The sequence below is a fragment of the Lichenostomus cassidix genome, chromosome 3 (assembly GCF_008360975.1).
Source record: "Lichenostomus cassidix isolate B80296 chromosome 3, HeHo_3.0, whole genome shotgun sequence".
NCBI classification, from domain to species: domain Eukaryota; kingdom Metazoa; phylum Chordata; class Aves; order Passeriformes; family Meliphagidae; genus Lichenostomus; species Lichenostomus cassidix.
Window position 1 is genome coordinate 103,454,840 of NC_139483.1, and position 15,809 is coordinate 103,470,648.

General features: G+C 43.0%; 1 protein-coding gene across 5 annotated transcripts in view; it reads right to left on the reverse strand.

Annotated features, from left to right (window-relative positions):
* HS1BP3 (HCLS1 binding protein 3) overlaps nt 1-15,809 on the reverse strand; it is a 49,405-nt gene that overhangs the window by 30,381 nt on the left and 3,215 nt on the right. For 4 of the 5 annotated variants that reach the window (XR_014851122.1, XM_085056961.1, XM_085056959.1 and 1 more), the window contains exons 2-4: nt 12,808-12,973; nt 3,387-3,594; nt 1,186-1,405 (exon numbers count right to left, since the gene is read on the reverse strand). Coding sequence is in view for 4 of the 5 variants with exons in the window: in XM_085056959.1 (XP_084913085.1) it covers nt 1,186-1,405; nt 3,387-3,594; nt 12,808-12,973 (594 nt within the window). In the remaining variant the exon portion in view is untranslated. Of the gene's footprint in view, nt 1-1,185; nt 1,406-3,386; nt 3,595-12,807; nt 12,974-13,178; nt 13,220-15,809 lie in introns of those variants that run through there. The other variant, XM_085056960.1, reaches the window with a different exon arrangement.

Genomic DNA, 15,809 nt, shown 5'->3' on the forward strand with positions numbered 1-15,809 from the left:
TTATAAACATACAAACTAAGGACCATTTGGTGGGAAGTAATGCTTTATCTAACTTTTCATTGTAAATAGTTACATAAATTTTTAAACTCTTCTGCAACAAAACAGTAATTTTGATGCTGAGTAATTCAGCACATTTAAAAGGGACAACATCTGGACATCTATAATTAAATATGATTATAATAGCAGGAGCAAACTCCAAATAGTGGTTCCAGTACTAGTCATCTTATTTGACCAACCTTAGTGTAGGAGACTCCCGCTTAGAGCCTAGAGTGAATGATCCCCTGGAAATGATTTAATGTCAGTGGGAAACACCAAGAGAGGGGTCTGGCTTTTTACTGTAAGTCACAGCCTATTGCTATGAAGAAGTATTCTGACAGCACAGTCTAGATCCAAGACAGAGAACATTCAGTAGTGGCTGGTGACTCTGGGTGGCTAAAACCGTCCAGTTGGGTCAGTCAGTGCTTACTGAAGATCAAGAATAGCTAAACCTTCTCTACTTGGACAACTAAAGCCTGAGATGCCCTAAAAAGTAGTTGATACTCATGATCCCAGTCACCGAAAAACTAAATTTGCTTCCCGACTTCAGTAGTTAGAAATGGGCTTGAAATTCAGTGAGAAATTTCATCTTCAAATGAAGAAAACAACTGTCTAAAAATTACTGGACAGGTGAACAAACCCAGATACTAATATCAGGAAGCTTTGATTCAATTACTGTTTCTCAAGCTGTTATTGCTTATGCCTTAGTAGCATTTAGCATGTGACACCTTTAGACAAAGGAAAAAGGAAAGAAAAGCCACAAGTGAGCACCAAAGCAGTTCCAGGCACTGTAAATGGAGTGCCCAGTGTACTCCAGAATGGCACATCCAGTAGATGCTGGGGGGTTGATGCTTTGGGTAGAACCCTGCAGTGCCAGCAAAGTATCTTCTGTAGCTGGGACTGTTATCCGGGCATTTACAATGTCCCTGTCACTTGGATGTCCTGGCATGAACCGAAGAGGCACCACAAAGTCTCTTCCCTCTACCATGGCATCTCATTCATGAACTGCAGAGGGCTATTCTCCTCTGTGAAATTCAGCTGAAAGTGATCGATGTAATAAAATGCTGGGATGAGGGTACAGTGACATACAACAGCCTTATTCAGAGAGGCTACAATCTAAATACCTAACCTATAGGATTTTAGCCGTACCTCATTATACCAAGAGGGTCTAAAATTTCCTCTTCTTCCTCATCTTCCTCTTCTTTTTTCTCCCCTTTTTTGACATTTTCTACTGATAAAAGCTGTGAGATTAAGTCAGGTGTCTTTTCCTCTTTGAAAAAATCCAATGCCTCATTTTCTTCATCTTCTTTCTCTTTGTCATCAGGCGTATTTTTACCCTTGATGTCAATGACACTGGAAGATTTTGTTCCTGCAAAACACAGTAATGGATGCAGATCTGAGTACACGGCATAACAACTACAGGGTTTTTTATACCTTGCACCTGTTCCTGACAATTTTTGTTTGAGGAATGAAGGACATGATAAGCTTTTGTGAAACTTTCAAAACACTCCCACTGCTCCCTTTATTCCCTATGTGTCATTATGTGTCTGATCTGTTTACTGATTTAAAGTAGTTAAGTAGAGAAAGACAGAGGAAATGAACTTTATCTGAGACACAGCAGCGCATGTCAAATCTGTTATTTATGTTCCTTCTACAGTCAGCAGAAACAATAGAATTTCCACGTGGTGATTCATCCCATCCAAATAAAGTCGTGTGACAAGTTTCTCTCTGAAGTACCTGTTTCTCTTCACTGGCTACAGAGGGATTGTAAATATCCTGCTTAGATGTAGGTAGCTAACTTTCACATAGCTAGTTGAGATAAAATCCATTTTTTGATACTATTTAATTAATTTGAGCTAAAATTAGAGCACTGGACAGCATGTTTCTACAACAGCTCTTCAGTTTACACTGAAAAACGAAGCATGAAATTCTAACACCCTTCAGTACGCAAGATGCATCCAACTCAGCAAATTCAGCCAACAAACATGAAACTAAGTCTTCTCACCATACTTGTTACATGTAAGGGCCAGGAGAATGAGGAGAAAACTGCTCCTTGCTGTCAAATTTCTGGATGTCCAAGGAAGCAATTTAAAATAATGAGACTAACTAGAAAAAGGCTACTGAAAACTGTGATGGATAAAATTAATGGTCACACCATTTTGACTATTGAAGTAAGATGGCATGGGTGACTCATCTCACCCAGTTCTTCATGCCTACATCTGCCAAATCAGGGTGAGACTGACTATTTTAAGGCAAATTTTGATGAACAGGTCACATTACTTGCACCCAGTCTGCCCAAAGAATGCAGTCCAGCCTAGTTTAGCTGCATCATGTGCACCATGGTTAGGTTAACCAGCATGCAAAGATCAATCAACATGAACTCTGAATCCTCTGTGCAAGGGTTTGCTTTCAAGAGAACAATGCCAGAGGAAAACAAAACAAACAAACAAAAAAAAAACCAAACCAACAAACCCAAAAAACCAAACCAAAAACCAAACAAAAACCACTTGAAAACCTTACTACCTGGATCTTGCCAGGCATTAAGCACCTTTACCCCCTTTGACTTTAGGAAGCTGCCAGTTTCACAGAATCTGGCCACACTTGACACTTTTACAAAAAGGGTTGTTCGCACTTGTTAGCACCTTGTAACTTCACTTCCTTTAAACTAACCCTCCACTAAGAATCCTGCACAGCACCAGGCTGGAGTATTCCCTGCTCAGCAGCTCTCAACTGAATTAAAAGCAGAGAACTCATATGTTCCATTCACTCAGTAACTCCCTGCTATGCCCAAAGGACATAAGAAAGAAACTATACAAATCACTAGAAAAGACAACAAGAGCTGGACATAAAGCTAAGGAACACTAAGAAAAAAATAATTTAAAAGAAAGAGAAAGCTGGCCAGAGAATGCGTTTAACTAATAAGGAATGTCTTTCATTTAAATCTTTCTCAGAGTCACTAATTTGCAGGAAAAACAGACAAAACATGGTGGAGTTGTTCACTAAAGGAGACCCTGCACTGTCCCTTTAGGGTCCATCTCTCCATTGACAACATATGATTATTTAGCCTTCTAAACTTACAAGTCTGTGAAGCACAGCAGGAAATCAGAGACAGGATAGCACAATGCTTGCTTTGAACATATCTATCAACAGTTCTGAATGAGGCATGTGTCCACTGAGAGGAGGAAAAAACACTAGCAAACATGACTGTGCGGCACTGTAAATGCACATGAGGATATTTTCAGTGACAGCCTTTATTCTGGCATTCTCTAGTTTTTGGCTACCTGAGTCAAGAACTTAGCACTTCCATAAGGACATTCATGGGAGAGGGGACACTCACAGCTTTTAGTTACCTAAAAAATCCAGTAACTCAGGGCTCGTTGCTAGATCCTTGTTTCTGGAGATGAATTTCATGATATCGTTGAAAGCAGCTCTTCGTTCAGAGATGTCAGATTCCCCCACAAAGAGAACTTTTCTAGGCAGGAGTGGAAGAGAAGCCTGTGGATATCGTGCTGCCAGTTTCTGGTACAGCATTTCGATTTCGCTGTACTTCTTGGAAACCTGCAATGAAAACGTGTTGCCTGGTTCATTTCTTTACAGGGGGTACAGGAGCAACAAAACAGCAGTTTAAGTGCTGTGAAACATTAACTGTGGAAACTGAAGTGGAAAAACATGTTATTAGCAAGGAGCTTTACATACAGCCTAGCAAAAGCCCGTTATGTACCCAGTGAATCCTCAAGCATTGTTGCTGGTCTTCTAATTCTGTTATTAAAATCCACTGCTTAATGGAATTAAAGTTCATTGCCAGAATCCATTTGTCTGACTCATCAGCTAATGAAATACTGGGAAGGTCACCATTCTAGATACCTTTCTGGCAGCAGGAATCCTTGTCCACTAAAAGTGATGCGCAGTCTTGAGAGACAGGAAGGAGGAAAAGTCCTGCCAGGTAGATGTATGGTGGAGAAAGCTGCCTATGTCTTTGCATCATTGTCCCATTCCTCACTTCTGGTGGTTTCAGTGCCCTTTGGCTGTTTAGGCCTAAAACCTATCACGTTTGCTGCCCTGCAGAGCACATAACACAAAAACCTGAGGGCAAAGACCTTAGCTGACTCCTGACTATTCAGTTCATCTGTGAGAAAAGAAAAATCAACAACTTGGCCATGGCCTAAAAGGTTCTCATACAGGGAGGAGATGCCAACAGTGAAGGGAGTAATTCCTTCTGTGGACAAAGACAGGAAGCCTGAGAAGAAATAAGGCTCAAGATATTACAAGGAAAGTAATAGCTATGGGAGTGTTGGTTAGAAAAGGTGTAGCTTCTATGCCACATTAAGAATTGAATTCAGTACCTTAAACCAATACAAAAATTCCCCACACAAACAAAACACTACCTCTGAGCAATGTTACAGATGCCACGAGGGTGACTGGCATATTCTGCAGTATTATACAGATAACATATTTGTCAATGCCCTTCATGGACCCATAATCTACCAAAGTGTTTCAATTAATACAGAGATTAAAAAAACAACCCAAAAAATAGTGCTAGTGGGTACATATAACACAGATGATCTTTTAGGGTCCAGCTCTTATCCTCCTATAACACATGCTGAATTCTAGCGGAATGAATCCTAATTAACACTGCAATACGTGCAGTATTGCACAAACTGAGATGAATATAAAAGATGAAGAGACTCAAGCACGACACCTTGGAAAGGAGAAAGGCAGAGTTCTTCCACCAACACAGTGATAAAAGAAAGTCAACTTAACAAAAAGCACAGAAGGGAAATAAGTTACAGATTAATGCAGAATCCCTACACTGCATCTATATGAGCAAACTGAACAGCATCAGGCATACTCCCAGGCACTGGAACCTGAGAGTATCTACTAGAAACCTCATTTATAATGTCTACTGGAACCTGACAACTTCTGGCACAGTTCCCACACCATGGACAGCTAACACTCCCCCAGGTAACTTTTCAGCCCAAGATGTGGCCTAGTGCAGAGACCCCTCAGCAGCCAGTTTGGGTACTGATGCCCACTGCAGGTGGTAAGAAAGTGTCATCCTACAGATGCAGCCAGAGTGCTGAGCTGCCCTCCAAGCCAAGGAACAGGCCCTGACAATAACAGGCACACCTTGACCAGTTCACTGATTCAGATGTGGGCACAAAGAGCAATAACTACCTCAGCTTTCACACTTCTCTGCCTTTTGTGGTAATTACCAAGCAAGCCAGCTGATTTGGAAAGCATTGCATTTCAGTTGTATAATGCTCACTGTGGGTTCAATGTCCAGTCACAAAAGGCAAGCAGCTCTGTAACAGAGATCTGAAGCACAACACCCAACCTGAGTCGACAGGGGAATGCAAACCAAGAATTTTAGATTTGTCTCGTGAAAGGAGTGAGTAACACTGTGCTCCACATGTGGGATCTGAAATGCCATTCCACAATCAAGCACTGAACTGGGGGCAATAGAGGTGTTCCAGAATATAGTAATCTTCTCTTTGAAAGATACCCCAAAAAGAGAGGGGAAAGCAATTCCAGAGTTTCTGAACTGCTGTGCATTTCTAGTTTGCTAAGTCCCAGTAGCATCAGGGTATGATGCCTGAGACCCTCCCAAAAATACTATGTAAGCACAAATGTAAGGGCAGTAAGGAATTCACTGGCGCTCTTTCAGAAGAACAAACACTATTACCCTCCACCCAGGGAAAAAAAAAAAAAGTCTGATTTGTGAAAAACATTTGACATTTAATTACTTTCAATAATAACTACCAAATTAATTTCTGAAAGCATTACAAGACAGCAGCCAATCAAGATTAAGCCGAAACAGTTTTAAAATAATCTAACACTGAACTGAGTTACACAAACTTATTTCTTTCCCCACTTAATTTTCATTCCTCCTCTATCAAAGTCTGTAAATTATTCATAAATCTCAATTTATGTCTAATTACACCACTGAACCTAAAGCAAATGCACACCCTCGCATCCCATCACTAATTGCGCCTTTGTGGATCCGCGTGGGCTTTGAACAACAACGCCGGGAACACGCGACACAGAATACCAAGTGTGACAGCACTGTCTCCAAAGCATACTAATGTGCTTCCCACAGCCTGCCGCACACCGTGCAGGCCAAAATCCAGCAGTGCTGGGATGCCCTCTGCTGGAACAGCCCGCTGTACCAGTGAGGTGGCACAGATCCAGCCAAAACCATTCCCTGCTTACCTAAGCCCAGTGCTGGCCCCTGCAAGCCCCTGCCACCAGAGGTTCCTCACCTGCTGGCCCTGTGCCTCAAACCCTCGACACCCTGGCTCAGCTCTGCTGCCAGATTTACCTTGGGTTTGGCGCTGGGAATGCAGCTAGGGCTGGCTGAGCCCAACAGCTTTAGACTGGCGCACTGGGAATGACCAAATGGTTTGGGTTGGAAGGGACCTTAAAGATCATACAGTTCCATGGGCAGGAGCACCTTCCACCAGACCAGGTTGCTCAAAGCCCCATCCACCCTGGCCTTGAACACTTCCAGGGATGGGGCAGCCACAGCTTCCCTGGGCAACCTGTTCCCATGCCTCACTACCCTCACAGTAAAGAATTTTTTTCTTACATCTAATCCAGACCTTCCCTTCTTCAGCTTAAGGTCATTCCCCCTTGTCCTGTCACTCTGGGCTCTTGTAACCAGTCCCTCTCCTGTTTTCCTACATCCCCTTTAGGTACTGGAAGGGGTTCTAAGGTCAGTTTGGAGTCTCCTCTTCTCCAGGCTGAAGAGTCCCAGCTCTCAGTCTCTTCACAGGAGAGGTATCCCAGCTCTGTAACCACTTCTGAACCCTTCCTCTGGATCCACTCCAACAGGTCCATGTCTTTCCTGTACTCAGGACCCCGTAGTTGGATGCAGCAGCAGATGCAGCACAGGGGCCTTATGAAGTGCTAGCGAGCTTCCACAGAGTGTATTTCCTCAAGTCAAATCCCAGACATCACACAGAGCATTCTCACACCTATCCAGTCAGAAGGCACTGCTCTGCCACAGCAATTTTGGACCCTTTAAATTTGACATCCTCTGTCAATTTTCCAGGAGAAAGGTGCATCAGCATGTAACAAAATTAAATCTTGTTTTTCCTGGTTATGACTCAGAGCCCTTTGAAAACTATTGATGGATCCTATGGCCCAAAATGTCAGGATAAAAAATAAATGCTGCCCTAAAGCCCATTTTATCAATCCTATTAAGTAAACAAAGTTCCATTTTGTTAATATTCAAATATTTTTCTTTTGCTGCCTGTAATTTCTCCAGGTCTCGATCCTGCAGTTATCCTCTCCCACTCCATGCCTCTAGCTGAACTCTGTGAACACTGTGGAGCTAAACCCCCACCACCTGTAAGTCAGCTTGAGTGCACACACTTCAAGGAGTTCTGTCAAGTCACAATATCAAAGGCTCAATCTACTTCACTTCAAAAGAGTTAATCATGCAAATACAGCAAAGCATGTGCACATTTGCCAGGTCAAGACCCTATTTGCCTGTAACAATTAACATCCAACACAGAACTTAAAAGAGAGACAGGGATGGGTTGAGTATTTTTTTTTCCACTGGGAACAAATAAATAAGTTGAATGTGATCAAGTACAGCTAGAAGGTTAAGAAAACCACCGGGAAGTTCAAAGTGAAAGTCTGAAGTTTGCTGCTAATCCCTCAAATCTCATGCATGTGCCTTGCCCCCCTTTTCCCAAAGGCCTCACGCATGAAAGTACACACCGGAATGGCTGTAGGATATGAGCCTGGGACTTACGGTTGTGTGTAGAATTTGACCCCACTCAGTATTAATGCAATTTAATGCCTCCTTCCCCTTTAAAGCTCCTTTTACTGTCCCATTTCTGACCTCAAACTTGTCTTCATATGCTTTATATCTACTGCAAGGACTTCAAAAAAATGGAGATCTTTGAGCTAACTTGAGCCCTTTGCCAGCCAGTGCATATCAGCAAAGAGCACGTTTGATTTTACAGTATTTACTGAAAACCAGGGCTATCATGACTTTATTGCTACAAAGCCCACTTCTTAACACTGTCAGAACATGGAGATCCAGCAGCTCTGTCCTTTAAAACAACTAGCTTTGGGTACAGGAATCAAAAGCATCTCTTCTCCCAGATAGCACAACCCAAGCTTTCGCTTGGAAACTCCCAATTCAAGCCATACCATAATTAATGTTGCTCGGTGACCCTGTGGGTATGCATTATGGTAGATTTTAATTACATGACCACATGCTGTTCTTCCCATCTGTTTTGCCCAGCAGAAGAGCAAGAACTCTAATATTTCTTTTTAATCAACATGAATCCTTAGTGGCTCCTGAACCTACTGCTATACTGAGCATGGATTTTTTTTCGCCCCCTCTCACATCACAGTAGTCATAAGGTGAAGGAATTTATCTTCACAATACACCTCTATGGTTAGGAAAAAACAACTCCAATGCACAGATTTTGAGGCCCAAAAAGAGAAGGCCAACATATGCAAAAAAGCAATGATGAAAACATAAATGAATACACACCCACGTATTCATACGCTCATACACCATTTTATGAGAGGAAGACAGTTCTGTAGTGAATGCCTCACTAAATTGTGCTGTGCCTGTCAAATACCAGTAGTTATTTGTTCAGCTTTGAAAAATAAAAAAACTTGACTAACAGATAACTTGTACAAAAGAATCAAAGTGGATGCAGATATAAAGAGAAGACACTAAAAGCTGGGTGGATTTTTAATAAGGCTGGGAAGGCAGAAGTTAATTGCTAAAAAAGCTAAGGTGTGGCTAGAAGAAATGCCTTTAAGAAAAAGCCTTTTCTTTTTATCACAGAAAATGGCAAATCTACAGGCAATAATTAAATATCACATTGGAAGCAGTACCAAAGAGAAAACCAATTTCCCTCTTTCGACAGTACAAGAGTATTCTGACCTTTGAAAGAAACGCAGCTGACTTTTCCATTAATTACCAAATATAACCTTAAGGTTAAGCAGCTCTACAACCTATTCGCCCTATTTTACAATTAGCATTTTTTAAAATTAAAAAATCCCTCCAGTTTCTAAGACTTTAGATCTGAATGTCATCACAGAAGTGAATTCCTTCTTCTGTTAATGCTTCACAAACATTTTAATTAGAAACACTGTGATACTGATTTTGCATAGTCCTGTTCAGGCTGGGGAATAGAGCACTCTGGATTGTTTAGACCCACATTAAAGGCTCCATAGGCCAGATATGGAATCTCTTTTTGATGTTCATCTGGTTTTTGTCATAGGGCCTTAACACATCTCTTGACCTTGACAGGATGAGAGGATAGAAGCTCAAGCTGCACCAGTGGAGGTTCAGGTGTGACATCAGAAGGAATTTCTTCATGGAAAGAGTTGTTGCACATTGACTACCCAGGGAGGTGGTGGAGTCACCATCCCTGGAGGTGTTCAAGAAATATCCGATCATGGCATTTGGTTCCTGGTTTAACTGACAGGTGGTGATCAGTCAAAGGCTGAATCAATGACCCTAGAGGTCTTTTCCCACCCAAATGATCCTGTGATTCGATCCCAGAGATCCCAACTAGCTCAGAGGACGCTTTTGCCTTGCTCCCCATGATTTTCCGGGGAGCAGAGGAGCTGCAGGAGCCGCAAACACCGCTGCGCCCCGCTGGCCACTCTGCCGCGGCGCTCCCGGCGCTCGCTGCTGCCGCCCAGCGCCGCCGCTGAGGGCAGGGCAGGGCAGGGCCCGAGCGGAGCGGCGGCGCCTCTGAGGCCTCAGCGGCAGCGGCAGAGCAAGGAGGAGCCCGAAACACACACCGGGCTCCCCACATGGCTAAAACTGAATTAACGTACCCAGGGACAATGCAAATCCTACCACGCCTGCCTGTCTTCGCTAGCCTACCTGTCACCTCAGCGCTGTGACACTCTCCTTCCTCCAATTTGGCAGTTTCAACAAAAGCAAAAAAATGTCTCCACTCCCATTCTCCTCCAGAGCAGGCACACAGTAGGTTCTTCTTCCTCCTTCAGACATCTCATCTCATCTCATCTCACTCTGCTTTGTGATACAACTCTGATGTGTTAGATCTGCTGCCCAATGTAACCTCATTCCTCTCTGCTGCTCCCCTGGCACCTGGTTCTCTGACACTTCCCCTGCAAGCTCTCTGGAGAAGGGTCACAGCTCTTGTTTGTGCTGCTCCAGCACGTAGGAGACTCCAGGGCACTGCACAGACACTCCGGGTGCAACCCACCTCCCCTGGCTGCCACAGCACTGGGACTTTTCTCCAGGTTAAGCCATCTGCCTACATGCAGGAGGTGTCTCAGCCTCCCGTGGTTGTCAGATAGTCTTTTGGTAAAATGTGACTGAAGCTCAACTCACCTGAACACAGGCAGCCAGTGGTACCTTGGATGCTGCACTGTATTCTCCTCACTGTGTTCCAGGGTGGTGCCAATGCCTTTATGTCCTCTGTCATACCTGCCAGCCCTGTGTAAACATCTAGGATAATTTACGGTTTCTCAAGTGGTACCAGCCATTCATGTTATGCAAAGTGGGTTCCCCCACCCCACAGATGCTCAGCATCCTTTTCAACAGCACTGCACCAACTGGGATGGGAGTTTAGAAAACCAGATGAAGACATCTAATTATAGAGAGCAGACTGTTCTGCCCAGAAACAGGCATCCCATGCCATCACAGACGCTTTGGGGTATCCAAGGGGCTTATGTGGGGCAGGCTAATACCACACAGGATCTATGTGAGACTCACAACCTTCTGAAGACCAGGTGGAAAATCCCAGGGCACCTCCAAGTGCACACAGTGACTTCTGTGCAACTCTACCAACCCTCAAGCATTTTAGCCTGGAGTTGAAGCCCCCCATTGCAGCTGTCTAAAATACAGATGCTTTCCCTTTATGGTCAAAGAGGAGAGACATTTCCAGAGGATGAGTCATATCATTCCCCTTCTCCCACTGACCATACAAGCAAGGACAGACTCAGATTAAAATATCCAACTTAGAGAGAGATAAGTTAGGACAGGTGAATCCCTCTGTTCCTTCCAGTAATACATACAGAAAAGACTCATCGGAATGAATCGATGGAAAGCATCCATCCTCAACCTCCCAGCTCACGGTTTTAAATTACTCTCACACAACAAAGTATATAATATATCATATTTAGTCAGCTGAAGAAAATGTAACTGATGAGATAAATGTTATTCCCGTCAGGCTCCACCAGTTTTCTTCTTCATGAAGAATGAAATGTCAGGAGGCCTCACCAGAGGAGAAATCAGGAGGATTCATTTCACTTGAGAAGAGCAACTGAGTGCTGAAAATCCTTCTAGAGAGAGCAGACATGGGAACAGACAACCCCAGCAAGCAGGGGGGCTAGAGTATGAAGTCTGTTTTTCCTCTTTATAGACAAGCTGATTTTAGCAACTTATTCTTAAGTGAAGCAAAATGAAGTTAGATCACAACAGCCCAATTTAACACCTCAGGCTTAGTCAGATTCTTTTGTGCACAGAGCTGTGTGGAAATATTACATAATATAAGCAGGCATTGCTGCATGAGAAAAAGAAACTGCACATCCCCTTCTCTTAGCTGCCCATGTCTGCTCCTTCCCCTTGTCCTAAAACAAACTTTAATGGAGCTGTGCAACTCACAAGGCTCAAGGAACAGGTGTAGATCAGTACTGAATAACAACCCCCAAAATACCCATTTTTAGCAAGGAGCAGTTCCTCAGCTGACGTTATGGAATAGCCACATGACACTGGCACACAAAAGGAAACACTGCGGGAGTCAGAACAAGCAGTCAGGGATGAGGAGGGGGAACAGAACAGACTCCTATGCCAGCATTGCTCCTTTTACCATAATTGTATACAGTATAAGGTATGGAATTAAATGCAGGAGATCTCATTAAGCATCTCTCTACAACACTGACAGATGTTTATCTGCAGACCAGACTGTTTAAATAGGCTTTCATCAACTATCTTCCATGGAGTCCAAGTTACACTACAGGTAATGGTCTACCAGGTAACCACACACTCACATCACTCTAACATTACAGTTATTGCCAAAACTTCTGAAAAGAGCAGATGTTCACAGCATGCAACAGAGTGTGTCCCTTTATAGTCAGTGGACAGAGAAATGCACTTTTTGGTAGTCTTTCAGCAGGCAGCTAAAGAAGATCACACAAAACACCCTAAAAGCACCCTTTCCCATCAACTCAATAGTCCCAAGTGAAATAGCTTAAGTGGATGTGCACATGCTACAGATGAGATTCATTTCACCTGTTTTAAATCATGTGCTGTGTCTTCAAACCTTTGCTCTGCATGTACAATGAAAGACAATCCAACTCAGTAATATTTTATGCAGACACTTCCTTGTAAAACTCTCTCACTGAGGATTTTAAAAGCTGTGTCAAGGTAATACATATATTAAAATAAGCTATTACATATTTATTTCACGTTTATGTACCAAGTCTACAATGATACATATATTGGAGAAACTAATTTGTAGCAGAACTTACAAAAATCTTAATTGGTTTCTCTTTGTTGATCTATAATAAAAAATGCCTTAAAGGCAACAACAGTCATTGTCACTTATAGCTGCTGAAATAAAAAGTTCAATTAATATATGTAAAATGGAATATATATAATGGAATAGGAATTGCAGAAATAGTACAGACTGTGTTGTCCTATCAAGGACCTTGACCCAGAGAAGCTGTGATTGATGACGAAGCACCTGCTACATCACGACAAATAATCAAAGCTGATTAAGAAAGTGATCCCTAACACAGCTCTGATTAAATATTTACCATAAATTGAACCACATCTTCAGGCTTGTGCTTTGCTGATTTGAAGGCAGCCAGTCGGGTAACAACGACAATGTGATACTCGACATGGCCAGACATCATCTTCCCATGGATTTCCTGGTGTTCTGGCACTGACAAATCCAGTCCCGTGTGTGTATTCTGAATTTGCCTAGGGAAGAAAATACACAAAGTTCAGTCATTGGCACAAAGACTTTTAACTGTCCCTCTCCCAGAATTCAGTTAAAAGCCCCAGAAAATCAGTGCAAAGGCTCTTACTGGAACAGGACATCAGACGGACCCTGCCCCAACACCTCCTACTCTCCAACAAGCTAAATTTGGACATGATCTATTTCCTACATTCCATCCCAAAACACCTGCCATGAGCCACTGCAGGCAACATGCTGGGAGCACAGCATTTCTGTGAAGAGATGTGGATTCATTTAGAGTAGGACTTGACTCTCAAGAGTTGAAAGTACTCTCACCCAGCACAGCAGGTAAGATCCCATGATCTCTCATCAGCTTTGTTTTGAGACAAAGGTCTGTTCATTATGACTCATGCCAAGCCCCATCCACCTCTCCATTGTCTAAGGATATTCGCAGGAATGACAGAGACAATAGCTGAAAGAGGCCATGAAAGGAAGAAGTTGCTCCCTGGAGCACAGGAACAACATGAGGTTTGTGAAGAGCCAACCAAGGAACTGGGTTAAAGCCTGAAGGACAAAGGAAGCTGCTGGAGCAGACTGATGGGCCAACCACAGTTTTCATTGGTGAAGTTCCTTGAGGAAAATTAGACAAACATCTATCATGACTGATCATGTTAAAGGAGGACATTAACCTCTGAGAGTTGCCAGGAGTCAGAACCACCCACAGCTCCTCCTGGAGGAAAATTCAGCAAGGGACCTGCTGCTGCAGTTTATTCAATGCATTTTTTTCTCCTGCCAGCTTCAGATCCACAGAACTGTGGTGTCACCTTCCCATTGCATTGTCACCCAAGGAAATATTCACGACATTTTTGCAAGAGGAACGCCAGGATCATATTAGAGTGCTCACACATCAAGAGTAAGACCAAGCAGCTGCTGTTGGGGCATTAAACAATATGTTTAATGACATGAACAGTCTGTTTCAATAGCCTGAAAACCAAAACTAATCAGAGATCCCTTCCCCAAAGTAACCCAAAGCCAAGCCACAGCACACTCGCTGTCACTGGAACCAAGCATTCTGCCAGAATCAGAAAGTTATCATCCAGAAGACTGACTACCCTCTGAACACATCTGAGTACATCCTTCCTATGTGAGAGTGAACGTTTTTTAGCGAAATCAGAAGGGACCATTTAAAAAAACCCCAAACTAGGACCATTAAACATTTTTTCTGCCTTTTTAAACCTTAACCACAAGGAATATCAAGTCCCATCTTCTTTGGATTTCCTGTGGTTTTCATTGGTGTCCTGTGGAATTCTTACCTCTTCCTTTAGGAAGTTTAGTTTCATTAACACAGGTGCCCTTTCACCTAAGGCTACACCACAGGTAGAACTTAATACACACTTTCAAGAGGTTTAAAGCAATCTAGTTTCAAAAAGACTCCTCACATCTTGTCAAAACTTGATCAGCTCTTACGAAACTTGAGCTTCCCCAAGAAGGTAACCTCTGAATCTCTAATGCAAAGTTTGAATAAAAAGCCTTTTAAAGTGAGTATCTTGAGAGTTCTTGATAAATAAAACAATAAACAAGGGCACAGACCCAATTCTGTACCCAATCCTCTTTGCAAGCCATGTTTAAAACATTAGGCTTTAACAAAAGCTCTACCATCTCCAGTACTGATGATGCCATTCTGTCCACTCTGATTCTGTTCACATGTTCTGCTGGTCAAGGACTTGACTTTACACATCCAAACAAAATTTTGTTCTCAGTCATATGTGGTGGACTCTAACACAGGACCACACATGAATACACAGGTGCCTGGCTTTCACACAGCAGCCTGTGAGACCTGTGAATAACAGCCATCACCTGCAACACTGCCTCCTTCAGTGGCAGCCAAAATGCTAATTCAAAGGGCACCTGCCAGTAAAATAAGCAGGATTTGGAGTTTTTTGGAATATAGCTGCAGCAGAGGATATGCTCTTACAAGAGACTTATAGGTCACAATTGCCTTAAACGCTGTTAAGGTCACCAAAAGACTTTGCCCACAGTGGCACACTGTATAAAGAAGTGACTCCTCATCTGCGACTACCAATGCCCCCAGCCCAAATCTACCTCCATGAATTCCTGGAAATATAGACAGTCAGTTAAGCCACCTGACCCATCAGGTAGGTGACTCGAGATAAGATAAAGGTGGTACTATTGTCCAAATTATCTCAAGCGTAAGGACAGGTAAACAAGACTGGGAGAGAAGAGTGTATCACTGCAAGGAGTCCACAGGGAAGGCCAACTCAGCCATTGTGCTGAAGGTCAGCTCTCACTGGAGCAAACCATAGTCCACTGACTCAAATGAAGAGACACACTGAGCACAGGACATTCACACTCACATGTAGGCCTGAGGGTATTTATCCCTTCTGATGGAGCATAAATGGCTCAACTACACATGCATGAGAGGCAGCTGTCATGTCTTAAAAGGTGTCACAAACCATCAAAGACACCCAAAGCACCCTCAGACTTATTTCTGGGGCCTTCCACCAGGGGACACTGGATGACCCACACTGTTGTAAAAGACTGTGTAAAACTCCCCACTGCAGGGGAAGTGCTCAGGCACTTCCACATATTCCTGAATTTATATTAACCCAATAAACTCTACGTTTTGTGGGACCTCTACCACTGAAAAGATCAGGGTGAAGAAGGACCAACAATGCCGCCAGATCCACATGGGTGATGACTATCTTTCTACTTAATTTCTCTCTATCTCTCCCCCAAACCACTTTCTGGCTCTTTCACTCTCTTACATTTTACTGTTAACTAAAATCCATACTACTGACTTTGGTATATGGTCTCATTTGCACCTTAATTTGGGTAGAA